Source organism: Eschrichtius robustus, chromosome X (assembly GCF_028021215.1).
Source record: "Eschrichtius robustus isolate mEscRob2 chromosome X, mEscRob2.pri, whole genome shotgun sequence".
In the NCBI taxonomy this organism is placed as follows: domain Eukaryota; kingdom Metazoa; phylum Chordata; class Mammalia; order Artiodactyla; family Eschrichtiidae; genus Eschrichtius; species Eschrichtius robustus.
In genome coordinates, this window is record NC_090845.1 from 27,998,699 (window position 1) to 28,023,490 (window position 24,792).

At 37.3% G+C, this 24,792-nt stretch overlaps 1 protein-coding gene across 1 annotated transcript in view; it reads left to right on the forward strand.

Annotated features, from left to right (window-relative positions):
* IL1RAPL1 (interleukin 1 receptor accessory protein like 1) overlaps positions 1-24,792 on the forward strand; it is a 707,257-nt gene that overhangs the window by 647,909 nt on the left and 34,556 nt on the right. Inside the window, exons 7-8 of the mRNA XM_068532589.1 lie at positions 14,143-14,275; positions 16,964-17,109. Coding sequence (XP_068388690.1) covers positions 14,143-14,275; positions 16,964-17,109 — 279 coding nt within the window. The remainder of the gene's footprint in view (positions 1-14,142; positions 14,276-16,963; positions 17,110-24,792) is intronic.

The following is a 24,792-nucleotide window of genomic DNA, read 5'->3' on the forward strand; positions in this document are numbered from 1 at the left end:
ATCAACTTGAGACAGCAAGAATACCATTATCTTCAGGACTCCAGCCCTGGCTGACTGATATATTTGATGTGTGTGGCTCCCTAGGCCATAGCTTAAATTTTTCTGTTATTATTTGAAGGAAAACAAAGAAACAAAATTGAGGGGGAAATTAATGTGACTCTTTTCTATAACCTGTGGAATTCTAATGCTAATTTCCTGTATTTCTGGTTATGTATAGTAAATAGTATTAAGGTTATCACTTGGGTATCAGAGGTCAGACTAGAGGAGTTTTTTTTCAATACATAAATGGAAGAGGATAAGGGAGAGCTTTTGGTGCTTGACTCTCTAAATCACATGCTAGGCTTGCCTTATCAGAAATTGCATGTTACAGCAAATTAGAGAGCAAAAGGTAGAAAAGATGGATAGTTTCTCTTGATAACAAGTTAAATAGTTTGGACTTAAATCGAGTAAAGATAAAATTATATTGCTGATTCTTCTATTTGATAAAAAGAAAGAGGAATAAGGAGAGTGTTCTTAAATCCTTCAGTAGTCGAACGCATGTGTACGTATGGATATCATGTGTGTGGCTTATTTGAATGGTAATAATAAGCAGTAAGGCTAGCATTGTATTTCTGTTAACAGATAGTGTTCAGAAAAATGTACCATCACGACTTTCATACAGATATTAAAATGAACACATGTTAAAGAATTTTTGCTCATATGATATGAACGGAACAGGCAGATGTTATGACCAATTCAAAGGTAAAGTCAAAATAGTATATTAAACAGAAGAAAGGAATGCTGAGATAAATTCCAAGTAGAGACAAAATTGCTTTTTCCCTGGGGTAGGGACCGAGCAAGGCTAGGGGAGCAGATAGGGAATTAAGTCGAATGGCTACCAGACATGAGAGAATTTACATATCAGTTACCTACAAAGAGTTACAAAGAGTTGAAAAATAGCTCAAAGACAGGGAAAGGGCTAAAATCTGATAACTCAGAATGGTGTGCAATAGAAAAATGAGTAGTTTTCCACAGAAACACAAATGTTTTTCCTCCATTCCTTTGGAAACCTAGTATATTTCTATAGCTTGGATTGGCTCATCAGTGACCCAGTTGTACAATCTACTTCTTGTCTACGCCAGCTACCTCTCTAACCACCACTGTCATTATTAGGAACCCTCTTTCCTAGACTCCCTGTCCTTGCTTCCTGCTTAAAAGCCCTGATGGAATGTTTTTCAATCTTGTTGCTTTTCTCAGCCCCAACTCCAATTTAAACAGAGTTCAATGTAAAAAGAAATTGTTCCAGACAGTTAACTGTAACCACTTGCATGAAAATCGCCTGGGAGTGCTTGTTAAAAATGAAAATCCCTGGAACCCTATACACTTGCTGAGTCAACATCTGGTTTTGGGAGAGTGGGAGTAAGTTATTTTGACAATAAGTTCGAGACTCACTGGCTTCAGTAAAGAAAAAAATATAACATCTGAAGCCATATTCATCTAAACTAAATGATATTGTAGAACATATGAGTGTATAAAATAAACTCTGGCCTGAAAGTTAGTGGAAATTTGCTAGAAGAAACAAGGTTAATGGTAGCATGAGGAGTTGCAATACTAATAACCTTTCCTCTAGTTGCTATCAAAATCTGGCTATGGGGACTTCCCTGGCAGTCCAGTGGTTAGGACTCCACGCTTCCACTGCAGGGGACACGGGTTCCATCCCTGGTCGGGGAACTAAGATCCTGTATGCCGCATGGTGCAGCCAAAAAAAAAAAAAAATCTGACTATGATTATTTTAAAGTTGAATATCTGGAATAATTAATCTATTAATGATTTTTCTAGGCACTATGCTAAGTGTCCTTTTATTGTTTTTCCTTTTTAATTGAAAGCATACTCAGATACACATTAGATAACAAACACAATAAAGAAAAATTCGTGATCATTCACTATTGTCTTAATTTTCTTTGTATTATTTTCTGTTCTACTGAAGCTTTTCTAATTATATATTTAAATCTGTCAGTCGTGAACTTTCTTGTTATTTCTAGGCTCTAATTCTAAGAAAAGATTTTTTTCCTCTACAGATTTATAAAATATTTTCTCCTAGATAGTATATACATTTTATAATAATATTTAACTCTTTAATAAATCCCAATTTTTTTTGTTGTATTATGTGAAATTAATTTTTGTTTCCAGGTCATAATTCAGTTCTGATAACACATTGCCTGGAGTTAAGTCTGGTACAGTTTCTGAGCATTTATATCAACTTCTTGTTTAAAATATTTTTACTTTTAAACACTTGGAAACAACTCAGTTTTTCTTTAAAAGCGTAAGCCTTCAATAGTTTATTCATTTCCTATAAATTCTCAACTAAAATTATAAATACATCACAGGGCCTATAACACAACAGTGGGGAAATAAGCATTTTAGGTATGATGTTGATAATTGCATTCTGTGGTCTAATAAAAACCCTTTTATCTTGATAGTGTTTTTATAATTTTGAACAACACTGGTTATTAATAAAATAATTATAAGTAATAATAAATTTTTGGTTTAATATTAATAGTAAGAACCACAAAAATACTACTTCACATTCACTAGAATGGCTATAATCAAAAAGACAGGTAACAAGTGTTGGCAGGCATGTGGAGAAATTAAAACTCTCATACATTCCTGGTGAGAATGTAAAACAGTACAGCCACTTTGGAACACAGTTTGGCAATTCCTCAAAGATTTAAACATAGAATTATAACGTAGCAGTTCCATTCCTAGATATATAACCCAGAGAAATGAAAGTGTATGTCCACACAAAAATTTGTACAAGAGTGTTCAAAGCAGCTTTATTCATGTTAGTCAAAGAGTGGAAACAACCCAAATGTCCATCAATTGATGAATGGATACACAAAACGTGGTATATCCATACAATGAAATATTATTTAGCCATAAAGAGGAATGAAGTATTGATATACACTGTGACATGGATGAACCTTGAAAACATTAAGCTAATCAAAAGAAGGCAGAAACAAAAAGCCACATACTGTATGATTTCATTTATATGAGATATCCAGAACAGGCAAGTCCATAGAGACAGAAAGTAGAAGTAGGTGAGTGGTTGCCAAGGCCCAGGGGTTTGGGGGGAACTGACTAGTGACTGCTGATTGGTTCAGGATTTCTTTCTGGGGTGATGAAAGTCTCGTATAGATGATTGTGCTGCTGGTTGCACAGTTCTGTGAATATACTGAAAACCATTGACTTGTACATTTTAAGTGGGTGAATTGAGGATATGTGAAATATACCTCAAAAGAGGTATTAAAAATATGCATGCAATATCTTTGAAAAACAATTTTATAGAAAGTGGTGTGCTGGTAAATGTTTAACAATTGGCTCTCCCAGTGTCATTCTGAGAATTACACCACCATATAGGTGGTTGATATTTTCATTTATATTGGCAAATAAGAGTGAAACATTGGAGATGTATGTCAGAACTTCATTTGTTCATCAGTGATGTAAGCAAATCCTTTGCTGAATTAGATGATAATTTTTGGATGCCAGAGGAATTTTTTTATGTTTGCAGTATTACCAATGTAACAGCTATAGACATGACACTTTGAAGTTTAATCTGCATTATTAACATTTTCTCCATATTGTCTTAAGTACAGACAATCAGCAAAACAGTAAATCATAGCCTGATTTGTAGCATTTGGCAATTCGTGGGGTAAATACTCTCACCATGGCTGATTGCTGGCTACCAACATAATCTCACTTAATGTGCATTTGGGAAGAGATGTGCAGTAATACACTATTATATGGTATTTCTACCATACCAATACCATAGAAGAAGAATATGGAAAAATAAATAGGAGGGTTAGAGTTTTGGGTATCTTTTACCTTAGTTTTTAATGTAGTATATTTAATTATAAGTTTCTGTAATTTAATTTTTAATAATGACTATGTTTAACAACCTGCTTACAGAATTTCTGAAAAATGTAATAGCTGATTCTTAACAGGCTGGTGTGAACCAGCTCTGACCCACAAGAGAATTAACACCTGAATGAGGAGGCTCTGTATGTTGAAGACTAGTTTACAAGATAGACTTGGCCTGTGGAGATAGGCTGGAGACATGTAACCTTTAATTAATGAAGCTTTGAAAAAAGGAATCAAGGAAAAATGCAAGTACAAGAGATATTAAGCAGGTTATTAATTAATTTGAAATTATTTATTGAGTTGCTAATATATTCAACACACTGTAATGGGTCCTAGTAATATACAAAGGTAGTTACAGATGTAATTTCTGCCTTTGGGGAGTGAATATCCTAGTTGCTGGACTAGACATGCAAACAAACCAACTGTTGTGAGGAATATATTATGATAAAGTACAGATATGTTCCAAGGGCTAGAGAGGAGAAAAGACGGAGTGACTGACTATTCCTAGAAAAGCCAAGTCAGTCTTTTGAAGAGGTGCTATTTGAGTTGGGACTTAATGGATGAGGAGTAGTTTACTAGGTGGAAATGAGGAGAATTTAAAGCGAAGAATGTAACATTAAAAAGCATGAGAATGTGAAGTAGATCTTGGATGGACTACTTATAAAACTCAGATGCTAAAATCCTGTTATGTAACTGGCATGTCCTGCTTCATCAGCCCGAGGTACAAACACAGTCATATTATTTTCATTTTCCTAATTCCTGTTTCCTAATTGCCTAATTAACTTTCTAACCAAAATTTGCTAATTATATTTTCCTAATTTTCCTAGTTGTGCTTATGAATCTCTATCTATCCTTATTGAGTGGAAGTGCATCATCTCTCCCTAGGCCCCACCCTGCCCCATGATTTTCTATCCACTCCTGGTTTTTATTCAGCCTGAGGGGAAGGGATGATAGTTGTTTATTTCTGCTTTCAAACACAGGTAATACACACTTGGGGTCCAAGGTCACAGCTCCTAACAGAATACTCATGTGATTAGCCACCATTTCCCAAATGAAAAGTACTAGATGGACTCAGCTTTCCTCCCCAACACTTAGGCAGTCAGGGAGTCTCAGGTGAGCCTGACATCCGTCACCTGGCCTTCTCTCAGGAATGATTCTGCTGGGCTCCTAGGAACAGAGCTATGCATAAGAACGGGAGTGGTACCTTTTGTTCAGCCACAGGAATAGGTATCATCAAGAGAAACAATTCAAAAATCTCTTCACAGAACAGATCTCTACTCAAGTTGACTTTCTATCCTGATTGTTTTGAGAAGCAGCTGGCAACTCAATCTGTCTGTCTCTCTCCCCTACACACATACAGTGATGCAGGTAAATTATAAAAATAAAAAATGTATATTTGTACCTTATCAGGCTTCCTTGTAATCTCTGCTTTGAGAGGCTTCCTATTATCACAGTGATCTGTACTCACTGCTATCAGCTGTGCTTTGTCCTTTTAAGAAATTATGTGGAAATAATCCTATTTTTGCAGTGACGACTCCTTATATGGTCCCAAAGTATTGTAGAATTCTCAATCCTTCTTGATTCTCTCTGATCCAGTCCCAGTTTTGCAAATACAATAAGAGTGATTTCTTTAGACTGCAGGTGTGCTCATGTCAGTCTCCTACTTGAAACCTTTCCCCACCTTAGCATTGCCCTTAAACGGAAGTTCCAAATCTTCAACATGGCCTACATGGAAGATTAAGGCTGCCACTGCTCTGGCATCATCAGTGCTCTATTCTCCTCCAAATCTTCCTCCCTCCTCTACCTACCACATACAGTTTAGCTTCAGCCACTGTGAAGTTACTTACTTCCTCCAAAGTTCTCTGGCATTCTCTCACTCATGCTCTTTCCTCTCTACCTGGAGTGCTTTTCTATGTTTCCCTCCACCTTCTTTTATTCCTTCCATGAATTCCACTCTCTGACCCACAGCCAGCCCAACCCAAGTCTACACAGAGTTCCCCTAGGTGCCCCCATAGCACTGCAGATACCCCTAGTACTGGAGGTCAAGGCAAGGTAGGTAGTCAAAAGCCAGGTGTGGCAGCACAAGGCTAGGAGGTGAGAGAAATGAGGAATTAGGTAACGGAAAATCACTTGATCTGGGAAGGTAGGAGGGTGATAGGAGAGAAAAATTCAGGTCCCAATGAGGGATTCAGTTGACTTCTCTGCTAAGGAACATCAAGCTGAGTTGCTAATGACATGATCATTATTTATAATCTCCCAAATTTAGTAAAACTGTAATGGAAAATTAGATAATTTCTGGAGATTTCTACTTATGCGTTCCAGTCATTAACTCCTATGTAAAAGCTAAACCATGATCCCTTAAAACACAGATTGTGTGAATTATTGATACGTAAGTTTTTAAACTCTATAATATATGTTGATTCTGTTGGCATGTAATATTAATCATCACACTATGTAGTATTTTGAGATTTACTGTTGAATTTAGGACTACCTCGACACTATAACAGGTAGTTGAGTTACATAAAAGCTAGTGCTCTTATAAGAATGTAAAAGCAAAGAATATTGGATTTAAAATTGTTTTGTAACATTGGATTGACACTTCCCATAGAAATCTGTGGTTTCCAATCAGTAAGATTGGCATTCAATTATCCATTGTGTAAGGTAAATATTCTCCAAGGGAGGAGGATTCCATATTAAAATATTTACAAAATACTTACGTATAAAATTAATAGTGGGAGAGGAACCAAGATGGTGGAGTAGAAGGACGTGCTCTCACTCCCTCTTGTGAGAACGCCAGAATCACAACTAGCTGCTGGACAGTCATTGACAGGAAGACACTGGAACTCACCAAAAAAAATACCTCACATCCAAAGACAAAGGAGAAGCCACAGTGAGATGGTAGGAGGGGCGCAATCACAGTAAAATCAAATCCCATAACTGCTGGGTGGGTGACTCACAGACTGGAGAACACTTATACCACAGAAGTCCACCCACTGCAGTGAAGGTTCTGAGCTCCACGTCAGGCTTCCCAACCTGGGGGTCCGGCAACGGGAGGAGGACTTCCTGGAGAATCAGACTTTGAAGCCTAGTGGGATTTGACTGCAGGACTTCGACAGGACTGGGGGAAACAGAGACTCCACTCTTGGAGGGCACACACAAAGTAGTGTGTGCAGTGGGACCCAGGGGAAGGAGCAGTGACCCCAGGGGAGACTGAGCCAGTCCTACCTGCTAGTGTTGGAGGGTCTCCTGCAGAGGCGGGGGGTGGCTGTGTCTCACCACGGGGACAAGGACACTGGCAGCAGAAGTTCTGGAAAGTACTCCTTGGCATGAGCCCTCCCAGAGTCTGTCATTAGCCTCACCAAAGAGCACAGATAGGCTCCAGTGTTGGGTTGCCTCAGGCCAAACAAGCAACAGGGAGGGAACCCAGCCCCACTCCTCAACAGTCAAGCAGATTAAAGTTTTACTGAGCTCTGCCCACCAGAGCAACAGTCAGCTCTGCCCACCACCAGTCCCTCCCATCAGGAAACTTACACAAGCCTCTTAGATAGCCTCATCCACCAGAGGGCACAGAGCAGAAGCAAGAAGAACTACAATCCTGCAGCCTGTGGAACAAAAACCACATTCACAGAAAGATAGACAAGCTGAAAAGGCAGAGGGCTATGTACCAGATGAAGGAACAAGATAAAACCCCAGAAAAACATCTAAACGAAGTGGAGATAGGCAACCTTCCAGAAAAAGAAATCAGAATAATGATAGTGAAGATGATCCAGGACCTCAGAAAAAGAATGGAGGCAAAGATCGAGGAGATGCAAGAAATGTTTAACAAAGACCTAGAAGAATTAAAGAACAAACAGAGATGAACAATACGATAACTGAAATGAAAACTACACTAGAAGGAAGCAATAGCAGAATAACTGAGGCAGAAGAACGGATAAGTGACCTGGAAGACAGAATGGTGGAATTCACTGCTGCAGAACAGAATAAAGAAAAAAGAATGAAAAGAAATGAAGACAGCCTAAGAGACCTCTGGGACAACATTAAATGCAACAACATTCGCATTATAGGGGTCCCAGAAGGAGAAGAGAGAGAGAAAGGACCCGAGAAAATATTTGAAGAGACTGTAGTCGAAAACTTCCCTAACATGGGAAAGGAAACAAACACCCAAGTCCAGGAAGTGCAGCGAGTCCCATACAGGATAAACCCAAGGAGAAACATGCTGAGACACATAACAATCAAATTGGCAAAAATTAAAGACAAAAATTATTGAAAGCAGCAAGGGGAAAATGGCAAATAACATACAAGGGAACCCCCATAAGGTTAACAGCTGATTTCCCAGCAGAAACTCTACAAGCCAGAAGGGAGTGGCATGATATACTTAAAGTGATGAAAGGGAAGAACCTACAACCAAGATTACTCTACCAGGCAAGGATCTCATTCAGATTCGATGGAGAAATCAAAAGCTTTACAGACAAGCAAAAGCTAAGAGAATTCAGCACCACCAAACCAGCTCTACAACAAATGCTAAAGGAACTTCTCTAAGTGGGAAACACAAGAGAAGAAAAGGACCTACAAAAACAAACCCAAAACAATTAAGAAAATGGTCCTAGGAACATACATATCGATAATTACCTTAAACGTGAATGGATTAAATGCTCCAACCAAAAGACACAGGCTTGCTGAATGGATACAAAAGCAAGACCCATATATATGCTGTCTACAAGAAACCCACCTCAGACCTAGGGACACATACAGACTGAAAGTGAGGGGATAGAAAAAGATATTCCATGCAAATGGAAATCAAAAGAAAGCTGGAGTAGCAATACTCATATCAGACAAAATAGACTTTAAAATAAAGAATGTTACAAGAGACAAAGAAGGACACTACATAATGATCAAGGGATCAATCCAAGAAGAAGATATAACAATTATAAATATATATGCACCCAACATAGGAGCACCTCAATACATAAGGCAACTGCTAACAGCTATAAAAGAGGAAATCGACAGTAACACAATAATAGTGGGGGACTTTAACACCTCACTTACACCAATGGACAGATCATCCAAAATGAAAATAAATAAGGAAACAGAAGCCTTAAATGACACAACAGACCTGATACATTTAATTGATATTTATAGGACATTCCATCCAAAAACAGCAGATTACACTTTCTTCTCAAGTGCACACAGAATATTCTCTAGGATAGATCACATCTTGGGTCACAAATCAGGTCTCAGTAAATTTAAGAAAATTGAAATCATACCAAGCATCTTTTCTGACCACAACGCTTTGAGATTAGAAATGAATTACAGGGAAAAAAACGTAAAAAACACAAACACATGGAGGCTAAACAATACGTTACTAAATAACCAGGAGGTCACTGAAGAAATCAAAGAGGAAATCAAAAAATACCTAGAGACAAATGACAATGAAAACACGATGATCCAAAACCTATGGGATGCAACAAAAGCAGTTCTAAGAGGGAAGTTTATAGCTATACCAGCCTACCTCAAGAAACAAGCATAATTTCAAATAAACAATCTAACGTTACACTTAAAGGAACTAGAGAAAGAAGAACACACAAAACCCAAAGTTAGCAGAAGGAAAGAAATCATAAAGATCAGAGCAGAAATAAATGAAATAGAAACACAGAAAACAATAGCAAGATCAATAAAACTAAAAGCTGGTTCTTTGAGAAGATAAACAAAATTGATAAACCATTAGCCCGACTCATCAAGAAAAAGACGGAGGGGACTCAAATCAATAAAATTACAACTGAAAAAGGAGAAGTTACAACAGACACTGCAGAAATACAAAGTATCCTAAGAGACTACTGCAAGCAACTCTATGCCAATAAAATGGACAACCTGGAAGAAATGGACAAATTCTTAGAAAGGTATAACCTTCCAAGACTGAACCAGGAAGAAATAGGACATATGAACAGACCAATCACAAGTAATGAAATTGAAACTATGATTAAGAATCTTCCCACAAACAAAAGTCCAGGACCAGATGGCTTCACAGGTGAATTCTGTCAAACGTTTAGAGAAGAGCTAAAACCCATCCTTCTCAAACTCTTCCAAAAAATTGCAGAGGAAGGAACACTCCCAAACTCATTCTATAAGGCCACCATCACCCTGATACCAAAACCAGACAAAGATACTACAAAAAAAGAAAATTACAGACCAGTATCACTGGTGAATATAGATGCAAAAATCCTCAACAAAATACTAGCAAACAGAATCCAACAACACATTAAAAGGATCATACACCATGATCAAGTGGGATTTATCCCAGGGATGCAAGGCTTCTTCAATATATGCAAATCAATCAATGTGATACACCATATTAACAAATTGAAGAGGAGAAACCATACGATCATCTCAATAGATGCAGAAAAAGCTTTTGACAAAATTCAACACCCATTTATGATAAAAACTCTCCAGAAAGTGGGCATAGAGGGAACCTACCTCAACATAATAAAGGCCATATATGACAAACCCACAGCAAACATCATTCTCAATGGTGAAAACCTGAAAGCATTTCCTCTAAGATCAGGAACAAGACAAGGATGTCCACTCTCACCACTATTATTTAACATAGTTCTGGAAGTCCTAGCCACGGCAATCAGAGAAGAAAAAGAAATAAAAGGAATACAAATTGGAAAAGAAGAAGTAAAACTGTCACTGTTTGCAGATGACATGATACTATACATAGAGAATCCTAAAGATGCTACCAGAAAACTACTAGAGCTAATCAATGAATTTGGTAAAGTAGCAGGATACAAAATTAATGCACAGAAATCTCTTGCATTCCTATACACTAATGATGAAAAATCTGAAAGTGAAATTAAGGAAACACTCCCATTTACCATTGCAACAAAAAGAATAAAATATGTAGGAATAAACCTACCTAAGGAGACGAAAGACCTGTATGCAGAAAACTATAAGACACTGATAAAACAAATTAAAGATGATACAAATAGATGGAGAGATATACCATGTTCTTGGATTGGAAGAATCAACATTGTGAAAATGACTCTACTACCCAAAGCAATCTACAGATTCAATGCAATCCCTATCAAATTACCAATGGCATTTTTTACAGAACTAGAACAAAAAATCTTAAAATTTGTATGGAGACACAAAAGACCCCGAATAGCCAAAGCAGTCTTGAGGACTTCTTTGAGGAGTGGGAGGAATCAGACTCCCTGACTTCAGACTATACTACAAAGCTACAGTAATCAAGACAATATGGTACTGGCACAGAAACAGAAACAAAGATCAATGGAACAAGATAGAAAGCCCAGAGATAAACCCATGCACATATGGTCAACTAATCTATGACAAAGGAGGCAAGGATATACAATGGAGAAAAGACAGTCTCTTCAATAAGTGGTGCTGGGAAAACTGGACAGCTACATGTAAAAGAACGAAATTAGAACACTCCCTAACACCATACACAAAAATAAACTCAAAATGGATTCGAGACCTAAATGTAAGTCCAGACACTATAAAACTCTTAGAGGAAAATGTAGGAAGAACACTCTTTGCCATAAATCACAGCAAGATCTTTCTTGATCCACCTCGTAGAGTAATGGAAATAAAAACAAAAATAAACAAATGGGACCTAATGAAACTTCAAAGCTTTTGCACAGCAAAGGAAACCATAAACAAGACGAAAAGACAACCCTCAGAATGGGAGAAAATATTTGCAAATGAATCAGTGGACAAAGGATTAATCTCCAAAATATATAAACAGCTCATGCAGCTCAATATGAAAAAAACAAACAACCCATTCCAAAAATGGGCAGAAGACCTAAATAGACATTTCTCCAAAGAAGACATACAGATGGCCAAGAAGCATATGAAAAGCTGCTCAACATCACTAATTATTAGAGAAATGCAAATCAAAACTACAATGAGGTATCACCTCACACCAGTTAGAATGGGCATCATCAGAAAATCTACAAACAACAGATGCTGGAGAGGGTGTGGAGAAAAGGGAACCCTCTTGCACTGTTGGTGGGAATGTAAATTGATACAGCCACTATGGAGAACAATATGGAGGTTCCTTAAAAAACTAAAAATGGAATTTCCATATGATTCTGCAATCCCACTACTGGGCATATACCCAGAGAAAACCACAATTCAAAAAGACATATGCACCCCAATATTCATTGCAGCACTATTTACAATAGCCAGGTCATGGAAGCAACCTAAATGCCCACCGACAGATGAATGGATAAAGAAGATGTGGTACATATATACAATGGAATTTTACTCAGCCATCAAAAGGAACGAAATTGAGTCATTTGTTGAGACGTGGATGGATCTAGAGACTGTCATACAGAGTGAGGTAAGTCAGAAAGAGAAAAACAAATATCGTATATTAACGCATGTATGTGGAACCTAGAAAAATGGTACAGATGAACCGGTTTGCAGGGCAGAAGTTGAGACACAGGTGTAGAGAACAAACATATGGACACTAAGGGGGGAAAGCTGTGGGGGCGTGGGGATGGTGGTGTGCTGAATTGGACGATTGGGATTGACATGTATACACTGATGTGTATAAAATTGATGACTAATAAAAACCTGCTGTATTAAAAAAAAAAGATGAAAGAAGGATAAATTCAAAAAAAAATTAATAGTAAAGGAACCTATTTAAAGCTGCATTTTGCCTCTTAAAAGTTTCTAGACATTTTCTGGACTTGACTTATCTGGTCACTAATAATGGTTGTTGTATATAGAATCAGAGTCCATAAGGAATCACTTACTTGGAGAACATTCAGACATAAACAAGTATAACATAAAAGGAAAGGCTATATCATGCATCTTAGAAATATTAGAACAGCAAGAACTTAGTTATGAACTATTCTTACACAGTGGGCATAATTAAAATAATAATATGAATTTTATCCAATAAAAATTTTCTTGTTGTGGAACTTGGAGAATAAAGTTTGCATATAGGTTGACCCATACCAGGACTTAGAAAGAATGCATCTGTAACTGCATTGTGCTTTGCTCTGGGTTCATACTGTAGAATCACTTGTAAGCCCAGGTTCACGAGGTGTGCACTATTAACTCATAGCTTAGCTGTGAGGCTTCCAGTCTTTAGGAACCTCCTTCTCTTCACCTTAAAGTCAGAGTTGTCAGAGTCCTCCAGAATATTCTCAGGAATTTATGAAATGAAGAAAGTCTCCTTACTTCAGATGCCTATAAAGGTATCCCTGGAGCCTAGTTCCCAGCCCTTCATGTAGTCCTCATCCTTGTGAGTTCCCCTGCTCCAGTCCAAGCTGGACTAGGTCCCTACAGGTCTCTATCCCACCCCGCATTTTCTAGCTCTATTTGGAGGCAGCAAGATCTTAAAATTATAATGATACTGGTATAGTTCAGTTCTCTCATGCCGCCTGAGGCATGGGGAAACCAGGTGTTTGCAAAATCACATTACCTGTCCAGAAATACGCCTTATTTTCTGCAGGCATTAGATTCGTTTCCACTTTTCAGTCAGGGACCTCCACTTACCTTATTAAGTAATCAACCAACCTGTATTCACCATTATAGTGGTCTCTCTTGAGTAGCATATTGGAAGAAACTCATCTCCACAGCAGTATTATTGATTTTACATCTTATAAACATCCCAAATATTTATGCTCAGGAGTTGTTCATTTGTATTTTAATGCGCTTTTTTACCTGAGCGTGTGTTGGTTTCCTTAATTAAAATACTATTCCTCATATAGTACGAATATTTTAATAACATTTTTAGGGGATCCTGCATTTTACAGTTTCATTTCTTTCCCATGAAAAGATTTTTGTTCTCTTTCTGTTTCCCACATTCAGGACTGAGAAACATCTTCTACCTGCTTTATAGAATCTTATATTATCAACATTATGTACTGTCTGATATCATGCTTTGAGAAGGGCACGTCACCTCCATGGTACCATTCCCAATCATTCATAACCTCAATTTAATCATGTGGAAAAATCAGGCAAACTTAAGTGGAAGAACCTTCTATGAAATAACTGACCAGTGTTCTTCAAAATCTTATAAGTAATTCACTTTCCACTAAATAAGCTGTCAAAAGCCCACGTGAATTTGACGAAGATAGAAAACATCTGAAAAATGTGATTTTAGAAAGATGTTTCATTAAATCAATGAAGTGATTAAAATGTTACCTGCCACTTTGCCTAAAATAAGAGTGTACAAACAGTTTTATAACACATTTTCATCACTTCTCTCAACAGGCGATTCAGCTAATCTAACCTGCAGAGCTTTCTTTGGGTACAGTGGAGATGTCAGTCCTTTAATTTACTGGATGAAAGGAGAGAAGTTTATTGAAGATCTGGATGAAAATCGAGTTTGGGAAAGTGACATTAGGTAAAGTAATTTTTGTCTTTTAACTTGTACAATCAAGATTAACATTTGTTCTCTTAGTGAATAGAAAGTGAACTAAAAGAAAAGAAGGGGTTTGGGGGAGTGTTTTACTATTATAATAAAAATATTGCAACATTTAGTGGCGAAGAGGCAAAATACTCTTGAGAGAGTGACTATGAAATTGTCAAACAGGAGTGCCATTTGCAAAGAATTTAAGAGAATTAAAAAGGAGTTTTTCACTAAGGAATAAACTGAGTGTGAGACAGACCAAAACATCAAACATGGAAAATGTCTGAGATCAGGTGATACAGCCACTATGGAGAACAGTTATGGAGGTTCCTTAAAAAACTAAAAATAGAACTACCATATGACCCAGCAATCCCACTACTGGGCATATACCCTGAGAAAACCATAATTCAAAAAGAGTCATGTACCACAATGTTCATTGCAGCTCTATTTACAATAGCCAGGACATGGAAGCAACCTAAGTGTCCATCGACAGATGAATGGATAAAGAAGGTGTGGCACATATATACAATGGAATATTAGTCATAAAAAGAAATGAAATTGAGTTATTTGTAGTGAGGTGGATGGACCTAGAGTCTGTCCTACAGAGTGAGGTAAGTCAGAAAGAGAAAAACAAATACCGTATGCTAACACATATATATGGAATCTAAGAAAAAAAAAAAAAAAAGGTCATGAAGAACCTAGGGGTAAGACGGGAATAAAGACACAGACCTACTAGAGAAAGGACTTGAGGATATGGGGAGGGGGAAGGGTAAGCTGGGACGAAGTGAGAGAGTGGCATGGACATATATACACTATCAAATGTAAAACAGATAGCTAGTGGGAAGCTACTGCATAGCACAGGGAGATCAGCTCGGTGCTTTGTGACCACCTAGAGGGGTGGGATAGGGAGGGTGGGAGGGAGACGTAAGAGGGAGGGGATATGGGGATATATGTATATGTATAGCTGATTCACTTTGTTATAAAGCAGAAACTAACACACCATTGTAAAGCAATTATACTCCAGTAAAGATGTTAAAAAAAAAAAAAACATGGAAAATGTGATATTACACCTTCGGTTTATAAGAGCTCTTTTTCTTAATTGTTGAGAGAAGATATTAACAGGTTTCTAGGATTCAACCAAGCGCAATCTTTGTAACTTCCTTTTATATGTTTTTACATATTTTAGGCATCATGTTGACTATAAAGCACTTGATAGGAATCATAAAGGATACAAAAAATGTTTTTATCACCTTGTTTAGTCTGACTTTAAGGTCTAAACATTAATATAGTGGGAATAATAGTGAATAATCATTAAAATACAATCGATTTTGAGGGCATCATGCTTAAGCCTCTTGCTTCTTTTTAAAAAAAAATAATTAATGTATTTGTTCATTTACTTTTAAATATCGAGGTATTCAATTATGACCCAAAGTATGCTTATACACAGATACTCATTTTTAATCATAATGTAAATAGGCAAATATATTAATAAATAAGCTATAAGTGAATCAAAATACTGATCATTTGTAAACATTCTCCCATCTAAAGATCGCCTCTTCTGGGTATATATGAGCATTTTAACCAAATTCTTCTTCTTAAATGTGAGAACTTTTAAAACTTGATCAAAGGTATAAGAGAAAAAGGTTTTCGATAGAAAATAAAAACCTACAGAACTGTCGTATAAGATTATTTCTACTGGAATTTTCTTCCTGGCAACAAATACACAAGAGTATTGCACTGCAGTTGGGTTCTGAAATGCCCAGATGAGCAGTTCTCCAGTATGTACTAAAATGTTCCTCTGCCATTTCTCATGTTCAAAACTTCACTGTTATCTCATACCCATACACTGTGAAATGCTAAGGTTAAAGAAGGATAATAAACCTCCTAACTTTTCCCCTCTCTCCTGTTGTGGGTGCTCAGGGAATGTTCTAGAAAGGTAATTTTCTTTAATTCTGCATTAGGAAGTATTGTGCAGAGGTGAGTTACCAAACAGGTGGGAGGGCAGAGGTGGAAACTTTGTGAGCAAGGAAAGGGAGGCTTGCTTTGAAGTTTTCCATTTGTTCTAAAAAGATTGCTAAAATCCTTGACAGTAAGATTAGTGAGCATTTACCATTAATTTTAAATGTCAGAATTAAACACTTCATCAGAACATTTAGTCTACAGTTTTGCAATTTCATGTTTCTTTTAAAATAGGAATTGATTTGCACCATTAAAAAAAAAAGCCAGGCTAGAGATTTCAACTGAAATGTCAAAATAGCTCAGAAATTTTCTATTCTTCCTTTTATTTTTTTAAATTAACCTGATAGATAATTAGTCCTCCAGCTGAAGACATTAGAATTTCTTATCTCACCCTTACATCATATTTCTTCTTAAAGGGAAAGCAATTTGTAAACTTTTCAAGGTCTCTCTCACCTCTTTATTATGACAGTGTGATTGTCCTGCTAAGAGAGATAATTAACTGCAACTTCATTTGCATCTACAGAGACAAGCTTCCTTATTAGAAGTGAAGAAGAAAAGGGCATGATATAATTTAATTAAGATAGCATTAATCCATGACCAAATTTGAAGCACAGATGCTGTAGGTTTTTTCACATCAGATTCACATTCATCTAAATGTTTTTCTTTTTCATGTATGTGTATGTTTGTGTGGGGTTTTTTGTTTCGTTTTGCTTTATATTTTAGAATCCTTAAGGAGCATCTTGGGGAACAGGAAGTTTCCATCTCATTAATTGTGGACTCTGTAGAAGAAGGTGACTTGGGAAATTACTCCTGTTATGTTGAAAATGGAAATGGACGTCGGCATGCCAGTGTTCTCCTTCACAAACGGGGTGAGTGTAACCTTCTAAGCTTGAGTGGTTGACTTAACCTTTAATGGAAGGGAAATAATTTGGAAGCAAAAAGTTTTTTAATTTTTTTTTACATAAATTTATCCTAAATAAAATAATTACATTAGCATTAGGGCCATCAAAACATGTAACACAGCAGATAGGTGACTAGCTCAGAAACTAGAGTCAAACTTAGATTCCTTGCTGTTTTTTTGTTGGCTTGTTTGTTTGTTTGTTTTGGCCGCGCCTCATGGCATGCGGGATCTTAGTTCTCGGACCAGGGATCAAGCCCACCAGGGATTGAACCCATGCCCCCTGCAGTGGAAGCGGGGAATCTTAACCACTGGATCACCAGGGAAGTCCCCCTTTCTCTGTTTTAATACGAACTATATAACCTTAGGAATGATATCCAACTTCCTTAAGCTTCAGTTTCCTGGTAATATGGAATGGGGAAAATAATAATATCAACTCTTCAGTGTGTTTTAAGGACGAAAGAAGACAATAAATGTGAAGAGCTTGGCATGGAGCCTGTACACAGGAAGTATTTAGTTAGATGCTACTTATTATTATTAGAAATAGGCAAACCAATTAAAAATAACCAGGACAGTTTTAAATCAAAGATTGTGCTCCTTATTGGAAGGCTGTCCATTGAGTGTAAGAATTATGTCCAATGGATTCCCCATTGTAGTTCTTTTTGACGTTTTTTTCTGCCTTGGATAAGTTTCACATGTGTAATATCCTCCCATGATTAATAATAATTCACTAGTGAATTAGGTGTCAATTATTATTCATGAATAGCAATTCACTAAATCTGATTCCACGGCAACCCCAACACCTTACACACAGGGATAAAATATATATAAATAGATACTGAATTGTTTGAAATTATAAACGATTGTAAAATTTGAGCCATGCCTTTTAGTTGGTGAAACTTTTCATGTACATCGCAGAGAAAAATATATTTTTTCTACATTATGCTAAGTGAAAACTTTCTGGATGTTCTCTTACTCAGCAAATTCACAGTGATTTTAATTTCAAAGCACATGTTTAATCCTAAACTCTTTGAGGTTGGAAAAGAAAGAGAATGCCGAAGACTGTTCCTGTCACTTTAGTGGACACTAGATTCCCTTTGAATAATGTTACTGAAAGCTATTAAAACAGACACCTCTGTTGTCAAGGTGACTATAATATTAAAATACTTTACTTTTGGGGGGATGTTAACTGAGGGAAAAGGTAAGCAGCAGTTAGTAAGCAACATGATTGTTTGTTTCTCTAGCTTAACACATATATTCAGTCAATGAAGGGATTTAGAGTAGAAATATTATACATATAAAAGGACAGAAATAGCTTCTCACGGTGGGAAGCAATTTAAATGTGTAATTGAACTACTCCATAACATCTTCCTCAGTGATCGGTCAGCTTATACTGGATCACATTCCTCCTCAAGGAAGCCAATTCTATCTTTGGAAAAACCTAACTATTAGAAAGCATTCCTTTTTCACTGTCTGTCTACCCCTTGACCTCACTTTTAATCTCTCTTCCCCAAAATAGCCCTTCAAAAGTTTGAGGACAGTCACCATAATCCTTCTGGGCCTTCATTTCCCTAGATTCAACTTCGTTAGTTCCTTTTATCCATTCTTTTCTGTGGATAAAATACTTGCACCATTCTGGTTACTCTCTTGAGCAACATATATTTCTTTTTAGGACAAAGTAGGAGTGACAGTTAAAGTAAGGAAGCTGGGTTGTTTCCCAGGAGGATACAACTATTAAGGCTCTCTTCTAGCAGCCAGGCACACAGCCAGGAAGGGGCACACAGCCCCACGCTATTTCTAGCATGTGTGGCCTAAGGTTAAGTTGCCCATAGCTACAGAAGCTTCCAGTACTACAAAAATAAATGACTGAGGAATCAAGGAAATTGTTTGAAAAAAACTTTTCCAATACTGTCTAATTCCCCGAACATGAAGAAGAAAGTAGTGGACAATGTTAGAGCACTCTTGAATACTTGGATCTTCCACAGTGTTTTTCAAATATGTATTTATGCCAACAGCATTTTATGCTTAATAAAGTAAAAGCATTAAGAAGCCAAAAAGAGTTCTTCAAGGTCATGTTCTCCAAAAGTCCCTCTTAAAGTTAGTGTTCACCTTCCTTTTAAGGGAGCTGCAGCAAATAAGTCCTCAATTCACAATGGCAGCAGTGTGGAATGATCTATCCCAACCATCTACGGGGAAAAACAAAGGACTCTAGTTAACAGATGGCATAACTGCAAGTTCCCCAGCCCTGAAAGGTTCAGAAGGTCAAGACACAGCACATGTGAGCTGATAGTTTGGGTCTTTGATCATAGGGTCCCTGAAAGAGTTAAATTGCTGTCATGCTAGCAATTATATAATGACCAGATGAGTTACTGTATTGCTCAGAAGCCTAAAGCTCGGAGAAGAACCGGAAGCTGTCCCTATGAATCATATTTTTCTGCCATTGACTCATAAATCCCTTAACTATCTTACAGGCCTTCAAAGACTTTCTTTATAAAATCTCCATAGAGAGATATGTTAAAGCATTTGATGAATACAGATCTTGTAAGTCAATAATTATCCATTCCTCTGACAAGTACACTTGCCAGGACATACCTTTGCCAAAGTAACTTAAGCATTTTTCCCTCCACTGTTACCTTTAGTTCAGTATTGTTGACATGATAAAAATGATGTCAGAGCCCTCCAATGGGTGGTATGGATTCTTTGAGATATCATTCACACGTATCAAATGAATCTTCCTTAATGCCAAGAGGATACTACAATAAATAGTTCAGCTAGGACTGAGCTAGGGTGGATTCTGGGCCAGCCTTTTCCCTTAAAAAAAAATCTTAATTCCACAAAAACCGCCTAAAAATTTACTAGGAAATTTGACCATAGAAAACCCTTGCTTGAGGGGCTTCCCTGGTGGCGCAGCGGTTAAGAATCCACCTGCCAATGCAGGGGACATGGGTTTGAGCCCTGGTCCGGGAAGATCCCATATGCCGCAGAGCAGCTAAGCCCGTGCGCCACAACTACTGAGCTACTGAGCCTGTGCTCTGGAGCCCGCAAGCCACAACTACTGAGCCCCCATGCCACAACTACTGAAGCCCGCACGCCTAGAGCGTGTGCTCCGCAACAAGAGAAGCCACCGCAATGAGAAGCCCGTGCACCGCAACGAAGAGTAGCCCCCACTCACTGCAGCTAGAGAAAGCCCGCGCGCAGCAACGAAGACCCAACGCAGCCAAAAATAAAATAAATAAATTTTTAAAAAAAGAAGAAAAGGAAAACCCTTGCTTGAGAATATTCAGAGTTGTTGATTCCTGCAGCCAGGGAAGGTACTTGGACGGTTAGGATCATGTCACATGCTATACAGAGAACTAGGTTATACAGTGAAACAGAGACAAAGGGCCATGGGGCCATATTAGTGTATGACTACCCTGCCCCTTATTCCTCACTCTAGTCTCTGGCTTGACAAGCTTGAGAGTTAGATCCTTGTTCCAAAAAGAACCAAAGCAAAGAGTAGACCGACATTCACTACTGTGCTATTTCTTGTCTCCACCATTGCCTATTGAATTGAATTCCATATATGTCTCTGAATCTTTTACCCAGATGTCTTTGCTTAGATTCCTAATTGCTGCTACCCGATTCGACCACACCTCAAACACTGACCTTCAGTTTCCCTCCAAAACCCCGACCTTTTATTTTCCTTTCGTTTTTATGTTTTCCATTTCTCTAACACAAACAGCTCTCCAGACGGATACTCAGCAGCACTGTGCTCTGGCCTCTGGGCTAGCCCCTCTTGCACCGATCAGGCAGTCCTAAATTTCTTATTCATTCTCTGAGTTTTTCGTCCATACTCTAATTCTGGATGACCTCACAGCGTGGGCATGTTTACTCTCTGGAGCAAAGTAGTTTAATGTTTAAGGGTTTGGACTCTGGAGCAAGGCTGTCTGTATAAAACCTACTCTCTGCTTACTAGCTATGCTATCTTGGACAAATCCCTTATTCTCTGTAAGCCTCAAATTCCTTTTGTATAAAAGGGGAATAATAATAGTACCTTCCACATAGAGTAGCTATGAGGATTTAATAAATGAATATATATCAATATGTATCACAATGTCTGACACATATTTATCACCTAGTAAACGTTAGCAGCTATTACATGATTTTTCTACTCCAACTACATGATGTTCTGGGTAATTTAGGATGCAGCAATAACGTGTTCCATTAAAAACTCCCTGAAATCTAATTTATCTTTCATTAAAATGGTCAGCTGTAGCTCCAGCAATTTTGTTCCATTGATTCTATATTTTTCCTTATAACAGACTTACTTTAGTTTGAATGTGCTGTCCTAAAGGATATCTTCATTTATTTATTCATGCATTTAATGATAATTGTTAAGAACCTACTATGTGTCTGGCACTCATAAAATTAAATGAACAGGAAATAAGAACCAATATAATTTGAAATGCCATCATCTGCTTTTTAAATTACATTGATATTAAGCACTTCTAATGTATTGATAGAATTGTGCTTCTAGGGAATGTTTGGCTTTGAAACTGTCACATTAAGGGAATGTTCATTAACAGTCCTGTTGTAAATGGTTATGTTTAGATATATCGATTACAATATTATGGCACTTCATTCATCATGAAGTAGTTTGGGGACTGGCAAAGTATCTACCTCAGAGACTAGCACTAGTTAATAATGATAAATATCTAGTTTTTCTCTATTCCCCCTCAAACCCATTTTAATTGTTGCATGTGCAGTCTCTCTCTCTCCCTCCCTCCCTCTCTCCCTCCGAAGAGTGTAATCAATGGGAATTAGACTTGCTCTATAAACTCCCTAGTCCTCGGAATATCTTTAGTAATGTAATTAACATGCACATCATTTAGGACGCATTGTTTTAAAGCCAGATGAATTTAGACCCAGCGGACTCCTTATCCCTTCTTATAATGAATCATTTTTGTACTATGTGCCCCTATCATTGTTAGTATTTACCTAGTGCATTTATTTGCTGAGAGATACAGTAAGACTATAGAACTGTTTAAAGCTCTCTCGGGGCTCATCCTTTGACATCTTCGACCATTGATTTCAGAATATGGAAAAGCCAAACTTTGCCCAGACATCAAAACCTCCTACATCTCTTTATGGCTGCATCTCCGTAAAAAGACCATGACCCATTAAAAACTGAGTAGGCATCCACAGAAGAGTCACTTTTACTGAGTCATTACTGTGGGGGAGGAAAAATCATTTTCCCTCTACCTTTCTAGGTTCTTGGCTGAGACACACCGTGTAATAAAAGATAGATTAACAGGAGAAAAACAGACATAAATTTAATAACATGTATTCCTCCTGTGTACATGGGAGATACCCAGGAAAACTGAGTAACTCCCTGAAGTGGCCCAAGCCAGCACCTTAAGTACCATCTCCAGCTAAAGACAAAAGAAGGTGTTGGGGAGCAGGGGAAGGCCAATTATGGGAGGTGACCAGGAAAAGCGCGGTAAACATGGGCATGGTTGTTCTGCAGATTTAATTCTCTGCCTTCTCCGTTGATGAGTTTCTGGAGATTCAGAGTCATCTTCTTCCTGGTACAGCAAGGGAAACACCCTTACAAATGAGGATTTCTTTTATAAATGTAAATATCTCTTACAAAGAGTAACTTCTACTCGGTTTTTAGAGCTTCTCCTGTGTCTGCTGTCTCTTAAAAATAATCAGCCTTAAATAATCTTTATATCAAAGAGGCATATTTTCGGAGGGTATATTCTGTCCCTCTTCTTTGCTTATGCAATGCCAAAATATTAGAGAACTTTAGTTATGTTGCTGCAGCATCTTCAAATCAGAGCCATCAGGTTTAACAAATTCTCTCTTTGGATAAGATCTGACATTTTGAAGTCAAAGTTTTATTCTATCCTGTAACATTTTTCTTGCTTCTCTGCTCCTCAATTATGTAAGACATTTAATCTGACCTCAATTCTTCTTTTTTTCTTGGCAACTAACACCAAAACAAGTAAACAAATAAAAACCACATTGGAGGCTATTATGAATGCCAAGAGCACAAATTGTCTGGTACTAGTGATTCTGTACCTTTGAGTTTCTTGATATGGACATTGCAACAAGATTATTTGACTGCCACCAAAATTACAGGCATGAAAACTAGACTTTTGAGCTATTTCCTCAGATATAGAATATATGATTTAAGTGAGGTTAACTCCAAGTTATTTTTGCCTCAACAGTGGAATATCTTTTCAAAGGTTTGTTGATCCCAGTTTTTCTTGATCAACTACAGCATGGATATTTGTTATGTAGCATAGTTTTGCCTTTCAGTCCGTTTGGTTATTGTTTTCCTAAGTGTGAACTGGAATATCCAAGCAGCATCTTTGTTAGGAAAGAAAAGGACCACTCTTAGCTGATGATTAGCTTATTTCTCAATTGATAAATAACAAGGGAATGATCCGGGACAACACCCATATTGAGAGCCAAGAATGATAAGCCCTTCAGTTTTTATCATTCCTGTTAATCATGTGGGGCAGAGCTCTTAGTATTTAATTTATATATGGGCATAGTCATTGGAAGTCCTTTATTTTGTTTGTTTTCCTAACTAAATGTTAAATTCTTAATAAAGATCTTTAACTTGTACATCATCACATAAATGTGATGTTTGGGATGGTTAAAGTTCAATAAGGAATCTCCAGATTGAACTTTTAAATGCCCCTCGAGGCGAGGAAGCCAAGCCAAACACTTGCCATCATGCATGCCTGTAATACCTATAGCTTTGGGTGAGTTCCTCTCTTTCTGAGGTCCCCAAAATATCCTGAGGTTCCTGCACCTGCCAGGAAGTGACCTTCCTTACTCCCCTGGTAAGGCTGCCGGGAACCCTGTAAGCAAGGTGCCAGGCTGTTTTTCCAAAGGGCCTTATTGGCTCCATAAAGTCAACCTTAGTTCCTTAAAGCTGTCTGGTCATATCTGAGTCTATACATGTCTCTCTCAAATACGACATTCCAGTGAAAACCTTGGTAATATAACAAGTTTCCAATTGTGTCCTGTTCCAAGGAGAACAGATTCTTATTGAACTTATGTAAGTATAACTATAATGCCCTGAAAATAAGAGTATTCACCATGAGTTTCTGAATTCTGGAGGGATCAGGTAGGGAGAAAAATATAAATGTTTCAATTCTGCTTATAAAGATATAATTTACTGAATTGCTGTTAAGTCATAGTGTAAGATTAAAGGTTTTCTTATATCTGAAAAACAAAGATTAAAAAGGTAGTTATAGTTCAGACAAAAAAAGTCATAAAATTATAGTCATATTCATCAATTTATTCAGTCCCATGTGACTAATTCTTGTTGCTCTTATCTTTTGTTAGCAGTTTTGTGAAGCCATCAGTTTTTCGATTAGAGTTCTATAATTTCTTACCCAATTCAGTGGTATCATCTGAAAGTTATCAGAAAGATACATTGTCAGAAAGTCCTTTCTATGGCTCTTCTTGAAGGTGAAGTTTTTGTTTTGTTTGCAAAAACATCAGAGTAAAACAATAATTGTCTGTAAATGACCAAAGTCTTAAAATGGCATGGTTAAAGATCTGATTCACTGTAATGCAACTGAAAAGGAAATTTGATTATTTCTGTGACACATAAAATTTTAAGATAATAACTAGAATTATGGCTAATAACATT